Source organism: Sturnus vulgaris, chromosome 15, assembly GCF_052056855.1.
Source record: "Sturnus vulgaris isolate bStuVul1 chromosome 15, bStuVul1.hap1, whole genome shotgun sequence".
In the NCBI taxonomy this organism is placed as follows: Eukaryota; Metazoa; Chordata; class Aves; order Passeriformes; family Sturnidae; genus Sturnus; species Sturnus vulgaris.
In genome coordinates, this window is record NC_142257.1 from 11,391,090 (window position 1) to 11,407,187 (window position 16,098).

General features: G+C 39.1%; 1 protein-coding gene across 14 annotated transcripts in view; it reads right to left on the bottom strand.

Annotated features, from left to right (window-relative positions):
• Positions 1-16,098, bottom strand: part of RAPGEF6 (Rap guanine nucleotide exchange factor 6) — a 128,750-nt gene that overhangs the window by 81,224 nt on the left and 31,428 nt on the right. For 12 of the 14 annotated variants that reach the window (XM_088173744.1, XM_088173743.1, XM_088173735.1 and 9 more), the window contains exons 5-6: positions 7,942-8,011; positions 1,912-2,055 (exon numbers count right to left, since the gene is read on the bottom strand). In XM_088173744.1, coding sequence (XP_088029870.1) covers positions 1,912-2,055; positions 7,942-8,011 — 214 coding nt within the window. Of the gene's footprint in view, positions 1-1,911; positions 2,056-7,941; positions 8,012-8,651; positions 8,701-15,066; positions 15,204-16,098 lie in introns of those variants that run through there. The other 2 variants (XM_088173739.1, XM_014891560.2) reach the window with 2 other exon arrangements.

Below are 16,098 nucleotides of genomic sequence, written 5' to 3' on the forward strand. Positions count from 1 at the left end.
ATTTTGATTCCTTAGTTATCTGCTGAGTTATAAATATTTTGTTGCTACCTTAAGTACTCTGAGTATGACACTTTCCAATTAGAAGTTTACAATCTACAAAGCAAGGATTGGTATTTCAATTCAAACTGCTGAAAACCCAAAATCTTGGAGATTTAGTAGCAGAGAGGTGTTTGTTTAGTCCTTGCCACTTAGCACTCATTCATCCAGGAAAACACTTAGTGCTACAGGACTCTTTTTATATATTCCTAATTAACAGACATAAAAGCAGATTTAGGAATGTGCTGCTGATTTAAGAAGTTTATACCATTTTCCATCAAACGCCTCATATACATATATATATACACACACACACATATATATTCACAAATCTGAGAAAGCCACCAGGTTTACAACAAGTAATTATACAGGCACAGGTGCTCTGTATTATTGGTAATAATGAAATAAATCAACACGAAGAAAACTAAACCAACTTGAAGAAAAATCTTAATGGGGACATCATCTCTTGACTAACCACAGTCCTGTGAACGTACCACACTGACTCCTTGCAGCTATAACTGACAGCCTCTGAAATCATTCAAGAAGCCATGAAACTTGGTCCTTCTCAGAACAGAGATGCCAAGTCCCTTCTCACGCAGCCCTCCAGGGAAGCTGCATAGGTAGCACCAGCATCAGCTGTTCCTAGGACTCTCCTACTCTTAGCAATGAAACCTGAGAATGTGTGCTTATTCACTGTCACAAACACCAGAGACAGATTCTGTCATACACGGATTGGAATTGAATTCCTAATAAAGCTTTATGCACACCCGCCCAGAGTGTGAGGATTCAACATCTCTGAACAATCTCAACAGTATTTCTTCAATAACTAATTTAATGTCTTACTAATGATAAAATCCAACGTATGTGACACTTCTAGAAACGAGATGGCAGAGGATGTTAAACTTCAAGCAGCATATTCTCTTCCTGTCACAGGCATAGTAATGCTGTGTAGGGCCTAAAATCACCACCTGTGACCCAATGCTACCAACATGCAGAAAAAGGATCTGTTTATGTAAATTATCTGACAGCACACATCAGATATTCTGAAGCATTATCAACTGAAAATTTATCACTTTTGGGGAGATGAAAAGGAAGGTGGGGAAAAGTGGGAGAAATTGTGTTTTTCTCTTCTGAGCATGAATACTATTACAGGCTTGTACTTCAAGGTTAGCACTGGTTTTAACCTTTAATTTTCAAAGCAGATCAACTTATCCAGAAAAATTATTTTCAATTAAATTATTTGTCTAGATCACATATACCCTGTCACCAAGCAGGAAGTTTCAAAAATAATGGTGAAGAAAAACCTTCACATATGCTTTGCAGCCCTGAAACGAGAGGTACATGCCTTCACACAGTGCAGGGTTTATAGTCTCTGCTGCTACTTAAGACTAGCAGATGAGTTGTTACTCTTTTTGATGCCTGAACTACCACTACAATATTTTTAAGCAAGTAAACACAACCAAGTACAAGAGCATCAATGCTATATTGATCCACATTTGCAATTAACTCTAAATCACAGTTCAAATTTATCAAGGAAAAGAAAAAAAAAAAGAAATTCACCAATTCCTACATCTTATCAAAAGAACTCCAGGTAAAACCAACAAAAAATGAAGAATGACCATTTCTCTATCCAGTGAGCATGTTAAGATTTATTTATAGTGCTCAGCTGAAAATCTTGAAACCAAAATCCCCCATCTTTTCACCTCCACCTTTGGTATTCCAATCCAAACCACTTCACTACCCCTCAACGCAAAAGAAGTGTTCTCAAAAACAGCAAGCATGGACTATTTCACTTCACTAGTTTTGTCACCAAAAGAAAATTCCAGCCAGACAAGCAGATATCATGATGCCAAGGGAAAAAGCCGTTACACTCACCGACACGTAGCTGCTGGAATCCACATGGTCCGTGATGGTTTGACGCTCGCCCCTCTGGTTGATCTTCCTATACCTCCGACGGGACTGCCGGAGTGGGACTTCTCTTTGCAAGATGTTTTCCTCATTGTCTTTAGAGTTCTCCACCTGAAACACATGTTCAGGCTCCTGGTTAAACATCCAGTTCTTCCATAGCACTGAGAGCCGATAGAGCCGGATGAAGCTCATGGGGAAGCAAAAAACCTAAGTTCAGGGCACCTAAACTTTTCTGGAGAAAACTACTGTGGTTGTTTCAGAGAACCACTGCTGCAGATCTCAGAAGTGCCTAATGAGATGGAGGCCACAGTTTCCTTCCGGGAAACAGTGTATTTAAGAAAAAAAAAAAAAAAAAGAAAAGAAAAAAGTAAAAAAGGCACACATATCCTCTAAACAATGTCACTCATCAATAGAAACTCTTCTGCACCCATATGTATCATGAAGGAGTTACAGACACTGTTCATTTCAAGTTTATCTTCAACACAGAAGCTACCATTTTTGTGTATTTACAATCTGGCAAAAATATTGAATTATAGCCTATTTTTGCAGTGTAATTTTTAAAAGAAAAATTTATTTCTAGTACCAGTCATAGCTAAACAACTTTAAATATTCCAGCTTTTTATAAATAGCTATTTCACCTATGTCATACTGCCTTCTAATAGCTTCCAGTGAATTATGGAGAAGTGGCTGGAACTTGATTCATAACTTCATGTTAAATATTATTTATGAATAAACACTAAAAATTAGGTAAATTTATCTTGTTAGTAAAACCTAACATAAAACCTTTTATCTCAATAGCTACAATTCTTTTTTTTTATATAAAAAGCAATCTCATCCTTTCCCACTTCCTTTTGACCTTTTGGGAAAATATCTCCCAGCAGGAAGCAGGGCAGACATTCATGCAAATAGGCTGTAGCAGGCAAGAAGCTACATAGTAAATACATTGTAGAGAAGAAGATTCTACTGTCTTCAATTGCTTGTTTTTTTTCCTCCAAATTTCACTGCAAGATCCTAAACATTAAAACTATAATACTGGAACAGGAGAAGAACCTCTGTATGATCTTACACAGCTCTCACTTCACACACTGAAGTGAATTATCTTAAAATTAAAATCCAAAAGATACCAAGAAAAGAAACCCAGAAAGACCTAACAGGCAGAAAAAAGGAAAGTAACCAAACTACACCATCACAAAAGCAAGATCACATCTACCTTCCACATCACTTTTTCCAAACACGTATGGACTGTTTGAGGTCAAAGGAAGGTGCAAGCAGCTGAGCTTGTCTTGTGGGTTATTTTTGATTCCATACAGAAATCATACATTAATAACATGGGTTAAAGATACAACAGTGAGTAAAGTTAGAAAAGAAGAGTGAAGCCCATGCCATAATATTTTGAAAAAAATAATTCAGAAACGCTGAGTTCCCCCAGCAAGGTATAACCACATTTTTCACTATAATTTTACTACCCCTTTGCAACGGAACAGGACAACACCCAAATATATCTATTTACAGCACTGCTCTAAGCACAATGGTGTAAAGAATATAGTGCATGCAGGTAGAAACACAAAAAGAAGCAAAAAAATCTTTTTAAACAAACCACCCAATATCATAAATAAATGCGCTAAGATGATTGATATACAAACCTTTCTTCATGTAGCATAAATATGGATTTCTAGCTAGAAACAATGTTGCTCTCAAATTGTATAGAAGCTCTCCAGAAATAAGGAATTTTGGTTTTGTACAGTTATTCATTAAATAACTAAAATTGTGCTGATTTAATTTTCATTTTTGTATGTGAGCTCCTTCAGTAAATGCATTATCCTTTTTTTTCTGCATTCAGTCTTACAAGATCATAGAAACCAAAGTAAGCAGTGAACTTCTCCAAAAGAACAGATTAACCTGGACCTGAGAAACTGCTGAGGTAGACGAAGACTCTTTCAATACAGATATCCTTTATTATCAAGAAACCCTAAACTAAGCAGGTATTTTTAAGGCTTAATTAAATCAAACACTCAATTATGGAAGAAATTATTTTTCTCTACAATTCTAACTGAAAACTAAGATGTAAGGATAAATAATTTGATAGCACCAAGTCAAAACAAACAAGTGGTGGAAAATGAGACCACCTGTGTTTAGTGAACTGCTGTTGACAAAAACAACATGGAAATCAGAAATCAGGAAAGACCTCCATGCTACAGAGCTTCCAGCTTAGTACCACCAGCACGAGCAATATTTTGAGTCCAGCTGAGCACCAGGTTGTCAACACTTATGATTTACAATAATCGTTTTTAATGTTCTGTGTATCAACAGGATAAGCACACCTAGGCGCCTCACTCAGTCCTGCTTTACCTGGTTAAAACTAAAAATTCCTGTTGGCAGAGAGGTCACCCTCATCACACCCCTATGGAGGAATTCAGCTTCTCTGTGGATGCTATGAGCCAGGTCCTGGTGTGGGAGCAAAGGGACGACAGATTCCCTGGGCCACTGTAGAGCCAGGAGAACTAGGCTGCCATCAAGTCAGATGGAGACACTGTCCCATAAACTGCTTCCCATTATTTCACTCTCAGTACAGTAGATTAGAATTGTTAAGGTTGGAAAAGGACTCAAAAGATCATCGTGTCCAACCATGGCCCTAGCCCTGCCAGCTCCACCACTAAACCATGTCCTCAAGTGCCACATCTATACATCCAAGAAATCCTTCCAGGGATGGTGACCCCACCACTGCCCTGGGAGCCTGTGCCAGGGGTTGACCCTTCCCATGAAGAAAATTTCCCTAATATCCAATCTAAACCTCTCCTGGTTGGAATGGCCCACAACTTGAGGTCATTTCCTCTTGTTCTATTGTTTGTTACCTGGGAGATGAGGCTGATCCCCACCTGGCTGCAACCTTCTGTCAGAAAGTTGTAGAGAGTGATGAGGTATGAGTACTGAGCCTCCTTTTCTCCAGGCTGAGCACTCCCATCTCACTAAGCTGCTCCTCATCAGACTTGTGCTCTTTTGCCAAGAAGTCTGGAATAGCACATTAACTGGCCATATCCTAATCAAAAAGTGTTCTTTACTAACTTCATACAACTGGCAGCAGCAGGATGCTCCCACACCACCAGCTTCACCAAGGCACTGGCTGCCACACAGAAATCAAGGAGAATCACAGGATTGCCCTGTTTCACTCTGCAGTCCAAACCAGCAATGAAATATTTTCCACCTGCAAGTATCACATCGCTCTTCTGAAATCTTACACTTAGATCTGAAGAAGAAAATGAAAGCACCAAGGAACAACAGTAATGACACCTCAATGCACCAAGATATGCTGCAATTCCGGGCCATCTTCCTAAATGATAAATGGGGCTATTATTAATTCAACAGATTGCTCAGCCTCCAAGAATATGAGTTACAATGCCCATTCACACACTATCTGTTATCCTCATTAACTTGACCACATTTTATGGCCTTTAAAATGAGTCTGTTCCCAGAGGATTCCCACTACAAAACTGATTTACATTCTAAAATGACAGGAGTTGAAGAAAAAATAAATTTAAAAAAATTAGTCACCAGCAGTACAGAGTTCTTCAATTCCATTAAAGTAGCTAATTAGTTCTTTTCCATGAAGATAAATATTCCCTATACATTAAACCTCATTAGTACGTTGCAAAACAAAAACCAGAGAAAATAAAATAATTGAGATTAATTAATTAAGATAAATTAATAATAGTTAATCAGGGAACTGAAACACAAGTACACCTTGTGTCAGGGTAGATCATAAGCAAGGTGCATGCCACCACACTGATGCTTTTTTCTCACATTATTTGAAGTGCTTCCTAGAAAATATAGCTAATAGTACCTTTAGCTACATTTATCTATAAAATATGATCATAAATATAATGCAGAAACTATTCTGCACTTTTAAATCTCTGATTTTCCTACTGGAAAATGATACTGAAGTTCCAAAGAAGGGTGCAAAATACTTTCAAGCATCTCTCTTCTCTCACTGGCATTTAATTACAGACAATTTAGGACATTTAAAACAAAGCGAACAGCTGTTTGGGCTGTGCTTTTGTCTCCAGGAACACCCAGCGTCGTGTGAGGCTGCTGACATGCCAATGCTGGCTTCCCCAGCTACTGTGATAATGTGTTCCCCCGAAAATAGTAATCACAGTTGGCCCTGCTCAAGTTACACACACAACACTAGTTTCTTCAATAAATATTTCAATAGGGTCAGTTTCTTTCTGGAAGCACACACTGCACAGAAGCTCCTCTTCTATTTCCATCTTCATCTTTTTTTTTTTTTTTAATTGCAATGGTGATATGACCAAAGAAGGATGTACGTATTTCTTAAGACTTCCTTTGCCCGTGAAACATTTTTCTGTAAACTTACAAATGCACTTGCAGTGAGTCAAGTAACCAGCTAGACCAGGCTGGTCCAGTCTTCCACTACACCAGGTTGCTCCAAGCCCCATCCAACCTTGTCTTCAACACTTCCAGGGATGGAGCAGCCATAGCCACCTTGGGCAACCAGTACCAGGGCCTCACCACTCTCACAGGGAAGAACTTCTTCCTAACACCTAATAATAGATATGACTGGGTAAGTGAGTGTTTGCCACTCTGCTACAGGAGCACTGAGGTGCAAGACTCAGCTCAGCCCAGGCACAGCACTCAGGCACACTGAGTATACCAGATACTCAGTTCAGCACACCAGATCCTTGCCAGCTGCAACTAAAGAAGTAAAAAAGCAAAGCAGCAAATGCAAACCAGAGGGCCTGGGGCACTCCCATGACATGGCTGCATACATTGCCACCCAATAGTCCTGTGGCATCCCTCCAGCCATAAATCTTCCCCCCAGAATTCCAGCTCTGAGAAGAGACTGAACAATTCAGAATAAAACAAATTGACTGTTTCACTCCAGAGCAAGAAGAGAGGTTTCTTGCACTCTTAACCTGCATTTCATGGCAGACTGTAGCTTAAAATGCGTACTGCAGCACAGAGTATATTACTGATGCTATCAAAGCCCACAAGCAGGGTCAGACTGACATTGCACAGAGCAAATTGCACAAAGGACGGCAAGTGGACTTGGTACAGGACACTGCTGACATCCCTGCTGGTAAAGCACTGTGAGAAACAAGTATTTTATGGAAGCTGAGTATTTACATGCTCAGTAAGAGACATTGTCAAATATTAGTTTTAACGTTACTATATCTAGATCTAGGGCAGCTAAATCAATAGCATCTGGAGATCAGAGTCTCATTAAGAGACACATGGGTTCTGAGCACAACAAACTACTTTATTTCAGCTCCATTAAAAACATCTAAGGTGAAAGTTGGAAGAGATCTGCCTGTGTCCCCAGGCACACTGCTGGGATACAATGCCAATCACCACTATGGAAAAGCAATCCTAATATTCCAACTGCTCAGAGCACGTATACAACAAACTGGGAAGGACTAAGCTACACTCTCTAAGCACGTATATATGCATCTATATATGCACTTGGCAGTATCAATAAGTGATCTGAAGAAGCAGAAGGAATCCTAAACATTAAGGATGGTGATATTCAAGCTTGGCTAAGAACTCTAATGCTTCTTCTCCTACCTATAAGCCTTCACACTATGTGGCACTGCAAAGGCCTGGAGGAAAAACACTTTTCCACCCAGACATGACCAATAAAAGCCATGAAATGGGGAATGGGGGTGTAAATAAAATATTCAAGATAGAAGGCTGCCATAGCCTGACTCAGGAATGCTCAGCTCAGCCATGACTGTTAGGCTTCTGAAATTCAAGTAAGCAAAATTTTGGAAAGAATGGCCTAATCATCATCATCATTTATCCATGTAGATTAAATTTATATAGCTATTGCTGTTACGAGAGCAGCTACAGGTATAACTGAAATCAAGGCAATTTTACTGCAATTTCATAGAATACTTTACAATAAGCTTTCTGCTGTAAAAGAGAAAGAATTTGCTGAAACCAGCAATAGATTTAAATACATATGAAAAAAATCTGTCTTACCACAATCATTTCTGAAGGTTCCAGTATGATACATTCACATCCTCGCTTTCCCCCAGACTGCTTGCCAAAACTAGAGTGGGACGGAAAAAAAGCAAATGAAAAGGAATCAGATGAACAGCCTATTTTACCTTTTCAGTAACAAAAATAATAGGCAATGGTCCATGTTATTAAAAAACAAAAAAAAAAACAAAGAAAATTTGATGAAAATTATTCTATTAAAAATGCTAATTGATAGTATCATTACGATAATATTTTAATTTATTCAGCATCCCTCATCACAGTCTGCTATGTAAAGTCTAAATATAAAGAATGCTCTTTTGGAAAATCATTATTACTTGCAGATACTCAAAACCACTCATAATACATTTCAGTTCTGACAAGAAAACCTTAGTAAATTTTAAGTGAATGGGCCTTGTAAAAACAAATACACATAAATTTCAAAGACTCCAAAATACTACTCAGCATTTTTAATGAGAGCTCCCTCAACTCTATGTCACCCCTTCATCCTCCCAGCAAAGAGGGGAACAGAGAACCTCTTTTCTAACATTGAGCCTTAACCTGTGACCTCTGTCTTTATGTTGCTACTTGTACCATCACAAGGAGTGGGGTCATGGTGATGGGTTCTGTTTAAGAAGCATGAAAGAATACAAATGAAACAAAGCAGGACAGGCAGCCTAAGACAGCAGCTGAGGAAAGCAGCTAAAACCAACCTGATGTGCTTTAGTTCATCGACTCTAACAGGAGACTTCCTTCTGGACACTGAAAAACAGAGGTGAGTTTAGAGAAATCACCTCTGGAGAAGGCACCATACAACCAGATCTGAGGAAGCTGAAGCTACCAGCAAAAGAGGACTGAGCTAGACACTGCTGGGGGATGTGTGGGCTGTGTTACAGACCAATAATCTCTCGAATCAATCAATTTGTGACTGTAGTGGTACCTAGAATTGAATATATCTGGCTTTACATATTAAGTAAGCTTGTCTTCACTCCTGACCCGCTAGCCTGAGGTAGGAATGCTTGACCTACTCATTCCCTGGGCACACAGGAAAGTGATTCCACAACCCCAGCACATAAAACAAACTCCTTGACAAGCAGCACACTGGCTGGTCTAGCAGTTCAGTAGTTGCAGCTGCCGTGTTACAAACTCAGACTGTCAACATCAATCACATTTTAGCACCTACCAGCAGGTGAGATAACTGAAGAACCGGTTAATGCAAAGCAGGGATTGAAGTGTGAATTAGAAGGAAGTTAAGGCAAGGGTAGAGACAAACCCTTAAAAAGTGGGTCAGCTCCCTCTGTTTTCACTGAGGTTATGCTTAAAAAGTACATCTGAAACTCCAGCCATGCAAGATTTGAGTAAGATACATGGTCATCTCAACGGCAAAGATCAACTGAAACCACCACTACTTTCTACAGGCTGTTTTAAAACACTCGTGTTTATAAACAACATTCCAAAACTTTTGTGGGATATATGCAACTATGGGGAAAGAATTTAAGGAACTAAACTGAAGCTAAAAGACTAACTAAACTAAGCTGAAGAAAGGAAGGTTTTGATTAGATATTAGGAAGAAATTCTTCCCTGTGATGGTGGTGAGGCCCTGGCACAGGTTGCCTAGAGATGTCGCTGCCCCATCCTTGGAATTGCTCAAGGCCAGGTTGGATAGGGCTTGAGGCAACCTCGCCTACTGGAAGGCTGGAAGGTGCCCCTGGCCATGGCAGGAGTTGGAATCAGGTAAGCTTAAATGTACTTTTCATCACAAATCATTCTGTGATTCTCTGAAACTCTGAAGTTACTCAAGTGAAGCTTCAGATTATTGCAACAAAGAAATTATCAGTGAAATCCAGTTTGGATTAAGAATAACAATTACTAGGAGCACAGCAGCTTCCACTGTCAAGTTTTGGTTTTGCTAATGGTCTACTGAAGAAACAGAAAAAAAATTAAATTACATGACTACAATATAGTCATAAATGACATAACAACTAAAACTTTCTCACCCAGACCAAGCAAGCACAAGATTCACACAGAAAACCAGCATTTTCACACATCTGTAGTAAAAACTTAAGAGTTCAAATTTTCCACACAGCATGTGATCCAGGCATGAGAGTCTTGTGTTTTGCGACACATAAAAAGAATGGCTAAACTACTCTCACTCCTACAACTGTTAATTCAGTCCAGAAAATACAGAACTCTAATTCTTAATGTCAGCTCCAACATTGAGGTGAACTGAAATCCATGTTAGGCTTTCTCTACAAACTGAAAACCAAAGTGCGACCAACTTTGCCATGGGACCATTTTCAATTTAAAAAAAGTGAAATAATTTATAATTCTATTCCTCATAGCAGAAAACTAAAGAGATATTCTTTTCCAAAACACTAGAATTATAAAGGAATTTTGTGCAACTGGAAGTTTCAGGTTTTGCACCTTTTTAAATCTAGAAATAATCATTGTCGGTTTTATGACAGAACAGATTACTACTATTGCTACATCCCCTGTAGTTAGGAAAAAGTATCCATTTCTTGTTACAGGTTGTTCAAGCAAAGTATTTTTGTTGTGTAACAATTTTTAATCAAACTCCTGGAGGTCAAGGTGGTGTTGTTTTCTTTATTGTTTTGTTTTACATAAACACATTCCTCAAATTCAGCCACTGTCCAGCCTCCCTCTGTTTATGTTGCAGCATTTGCTAATTAAGTAATGACAATAAACACTAATGAGGACAAAGTGCTTGTAACAAAGGTTACAGCCTCGGCCCTATCATTTCTGCTCCATCAGGCATTTTACAACAACCAAACACTTGGAAAAGCATCAAGTTCCAAAGACAAAACCCACCCAGCTAATCTTAAACTACTCATATTAATAAGTCAATAGGTCAAGCTTCATTATTTCCTGGTAACACACCATGGATAGTTTATTGATTATTCCATAGCAGAGCTCCTTCCAAAGGAGGAGGCCACATATGGTTTTTCCTGAGCCATAACTACCACTATGTCTTGAAAATACCAACTTTTAATATTCTTAATTAACATATACAACATGTTTTAGAAATATGGGTTTTAAATTTCTTATTACATATTTTTCCTCTAAAATACAAATATTTAGCTTCTCAGTTAAGAGGTTTGTTGACATCAATATACTTCACTAATCTGCCTATTATAATAAAGGTTCAGAACAATATTCTTTCCTAAATGTTTGTAAATGGAAAAGGTCCAGTTGAATAAAGCTTTGAAAGTGGAGGAGAGAAAACCCACTTGGAAAACAAGAACAAACTTTGACAGGAATATTCTTCCAAAGAAGATGGAACATTTCTGTGACAGCAAATTACTTGGAGAAGTCTTTAGCTGGTGATTAAAGACCCACACAAACCTGAACCATGCTGTTTCTCAAAAGAGAGAACTCTGGAAAGTACATCTAATTCTGGAAGAGATGGAGCAATCTTACCTTTTGGTACTAAAAGACTACTGTTGCATCAAGAACACACAGTGGTGTTTGAAGAAGTTGTTATTACTTAGTCTGTTTGGTTACCCAAGTGGGCCCCCAATAAGACTGTGACCACGTACGTCCTTTCCCAGGATCAGGTTTGCTTCCTGGAAAGGTCCAATCCTAGAAGCACATTTCAGTACTTCTGCTTACCAACCATCACAGCAGCTTCCCCGGCCAAAAGCACATCTCAAAAACACTACATCCTCCTATGCCACATGTTGCAAGATACATTAGAAAAATGGAAGGACTCACTAAGGTACAGTATATGCTTTAGTGCTTTAAGCAGAGTGGGGAAAATAATCAAATTGAAAATTTAAATTAACACTGAAAGCATAAGAAAACATGAAACTAATGTAAATTAAGCTCTACTTATGATTAAAAAACTGGTATAATCATTTAAGTTTTAAATGATCCAACAATTTAATCGGCATTGTTAACACATGTGTGATTTAAATAAGTCTTAAATTTAGTATAATTCTATAGCTTACCACTGCTGGAAGCCAAGAAAAAAATCAGTACTGTAAAACTGCACTACATTTCTTTTATTTATAATTTTATTGTAATAAGTTTATTTTTTTATTTATGATTTTATCTTGTGCTCCCATTACTTAATATTAATCTATTTCATCTGCATCATTAATTTTCACACACTCACTCAATGGTCTACAATGTTTTCATGGGAAAAAGATGTCTTCCATATACCAAAGTCAGCTTTGTTTATCCTTGATTTATAGATGCCTCATTTGCAAGAAACCATGTTTTCCTTCTGATTCACTGCTACTCATAATTAAAAATGCTTAAGCTGTTGCATCATCTGAGAAAAGAATGTAAGTCAAACTAGCATGACACCCCATACCAACAACTAATGGGTGTTCAGGCCACGGGATGAGACTGGAGCTACCAAAATGTAAAAGTCCAAGACCACAGATAACAGTTCTCAGGCCAGGCTGGACACGGCTTGGAGAAACCTGGTCTAGTGATGTGTCCCTGCCCATGGCAGTGGGCTGGAACTGGGTGAGCTTTAAGGCCCCTTCCAACCCAAACCAATCTATGATTCTGCGACACTCCTTGGTTCATCTGTCCCATTTGCACTGTGTGATTTGCTCATCTCTCTGCAACTGCAGAATACCTTAGAAGTGCAGTGTCCTGGGGTGACTTTGTCATGTTGAATTGTATCCCCATTTGTCTGTTTAGCCCAGAAGTAAGTTTTGTACCTTTAAGGCTGGATTTGAGAGTGAAGGAGGGGGGAGAAGAAGCAGTGGAATGTCTGAGGCGGTTGTTTTCAAAACACAGAGATAGGAGTTCCATCCTCTCCTCCTCCTGGACTGTGCCACTGTGGTGGACAACGGAGAGAGCTCTCCTCCTTTGCTTTTTGTTAGTTTCTGACTAACTGAAGCAGAGAAGTTCCCCGGAAAGTTTTTTTCCTTTTTTTCCTGGAATTATTTGAACCTGCTCTGGACTGGGGACCCAGGGGAGCACCAGGAGCTTGCACCTGCGGCCCACAGGGGCCTGGCCTGGGCAGCGGCATTTTCCAGTGCCAGACGGACTGAGAACAGACTGAGCTGAGCTACCACCACAGGAGAGAGACTTTCTGAATTTGTCATCTCTTCAGAGCAGTGAGAGGTTTTGTTGTTCGGTATTGTTTGGTTTGGTTTTTTTTGTGCTGGGCAGTGCTGTGCCTGTTGAATAAACAGGTTTTTTCCACTTCTCTCTGAAGAAACTTTTTTCCCGAACCGCTGGGGGAAGGGCCACTTAGGTTTGCTTCTGGGGGCGGGGCGGGGCCCTTTGGAAGTTTTCTCCCAGATTTGCCCTAAACCAGGACATACAGTCACCTGAGTATGTGCCTGACTTCACTGTTACAGGGAATAGAATAAAACTAATCACTGGAGGGAGCCTTCTATATCGGAGAATAGTCCCATTTTCACACTCGTGCTCACTCCCCAAAACAGAAAGGTGCTAAAACTTCTTTAAGGTACTGGACCTTTTATAACAAACCTTACTTTTATAAAGTAAACTATTTAGAAACTACTCCAATGTACCATATTTTGAAAGTGGGTCTTGAAATAGGATGTGCATAAACACAGCTTTCTGAACACAAATATGAAAATTCTCATATCCAGCTGTTGTGCAACCTGAGTATTTGGTGATTAAACACATCTGGAATGGCAAAACTGATGAATTTAAGCAACAGCCATCACATTTTACTCAAACATTTCCTGATATCAATATGCTCAAGTTATTCAGTACTGACAGCTTCTCATTCCTCATTACTCAGAATATCATACATACATCAAAGGTAAAAACACAGCCTGGCCTGAAGAGCTTTCAGCTTACAAACAGATGAAGACTGAGACTCTCTTATTAACTGTTTCAACAGTAATCAGTAAGCATGTTCAAATTTACAATATTCTACTACATCCTGAAACAATATTTCCAGATATTTCAGACATCAAAGCCATCAATGGGAGGATGTCAGGCACTTTATGTTCTGTATTTTCCAGGAACTACAAAATCATAACATTATCCTGTCTGTGTAAATTAGTGTCAATAATGCACAGTTCTCTGTTACTGTCAATAAAGCTACCTGCAGGAGTTTTACTGCAGTAATACTCAGTACTGCATTACAAGTAGAACAGGACCAGGGCCCTGATATACCAGTTTATCAAGATAACAAGCAAAGGGTTTGAAGGTGTTTTGTTTTTATGAATATACCTGTCTCTCAAACTGCCTGTCAGGCTGCTTTTAGATACCTAATGACAATGATAAATTGTACTCCCCACTGCAAAGTGAATCCCATGACCCCATTTATCTAGTAACCTGCATGCATTTCTTCCATGCAAAAAGATTTTGTATGGAAGGGCACAACTGGGCCTGGAAGAGACAAGGTGTGTAAGGAATAAACACGTTGTTTGGTTGTTTTTTTAATAGATGAAAATGTAGTTTTGGTCAAGTCGGGGGGGAGGGCGGGGTTACAAGGACATATTAGTGACAGGACAAGGGGGAGTGGCTCCAAGATGACCTAAGTAGGTTTAGATGAGATATTAGGAAGAAATTCTTCAATATAAGGGTGGGGAGGCCCTGGCACAGGTTGCCAGAGAAGCTGTGGTTGCCCCATCCCTGGAAGTATTGAAGGCCAGGTTGAGTGGGGCTTGGAGTAACCTGGGATTGTGGAAGGTGTCCCTGCTCATGGCAGAGGATTATAATGAGATAAGCTTTAAGGTCCCTTCCACTCAAAATCATTCTGATGCTACAAAAAGCATTTCATTTTTCCTCTCCTTTCAGGGCACCTCTTGTGCAGAACAGTTGTTCCAGCCAACTCCTGGATATCTACTGCAATTCTATCTATTGCTGTTGGTCAGATCCAAGATAAAATGCATTCTATTACCAATTAATGTACCACCCAAGTATACTAATGGCTGAAATAACTATTAGTATTATTAAACACCAATCTAATTACTCTAAAAATGTAATTTTATACTTAAATTTCTTTCATTGTTTGGGAAGTAACATGTAGGGAAAACCCATGAAGTTGCCTAACAGGCAGTAACAGCCGCAGCGACTGGAGATAGAAAAATCAGGATCTGCCCCTCCTGCATTGCAGTCATGACACAGGAGTATACTCAACATCAAAATCCTAATAGGAATAACCTGTTTTTCTGGGCATCTCCATGGAGGTCTCAATTTCACTAGATTTGTCTCAGCCCAACCATGATCTGAAGAATGGGGTTGGTTGGTGGGGAGTTGCCTGAGGCTCGCAGGTGCATCAGGAGGCCTCATAGCTGTTGCTGAGCAGCCCCAAATGTTTCTATTTGTGAAACAGAAAAAGGAGATAGAAAAAAAGGTCCATCAGCACAGGCCAAAAGTTTCAGCAAATGCAAGTGGCAGAGTTTATGTGATATCATATGCTGTGCAAGTCCTGAGCTCTTCAAAGTAACTTTATTAGAAAAATATTATAATACTTAACTCCATCAGGAAACGGTTTAAAGGAAACCAGACACCACTAGATACATGGCTGAATACAAAATACCTATTTCAATTAATGCTCAGTCATCAAAACCCATTTCTGCATTAGCTCTCAATAACAACACTTAGGTTTATCTCTTAAGCCTGCTGAAGTTTTAATTGGAAATTATTTTGGAGGCTGTGTAACATGCTACTCAATTTGCAGGCTGCAAGCTCAAGATCTCTGTATTAATTACTTTATACTCCAAACATGAGGACCCTTTGAGGAAGCCTGTGTCTGACCTACCACTTTCCATCCAGCTCTCCAGCTATTCCAGATCATGGGGATTGCAAAGTCTTAGTAAAACTGTATTTTAGTTATAAACAAACTATACCTATAAACATATAAACAAACCAACCTTCCTTCTAATTTCCTTTCTCTTGTACTTTAGTTTAGCCAACAAAAAACTCTTTCTGTGGCACAATCAGCATCCCTTGCAGTCCATAACATTTCTAAAGGGTAGATGCTGTAAGGAACTACAAATACACCAAAAGGAAATCATTGGTGCAAGGGAAATATGGACAAGATTATTCAGCCATATAATTGTGACAGGTCTGAACATATTCTTCATTTTTTTATTTTCTTAGAAGATTAGTCTATATCAAACAAGATGCACCATGTACTCTTAGTCTGCAACACCTTCCCAGCCGTTACTCAGCATCAGCGAGCCCAATACA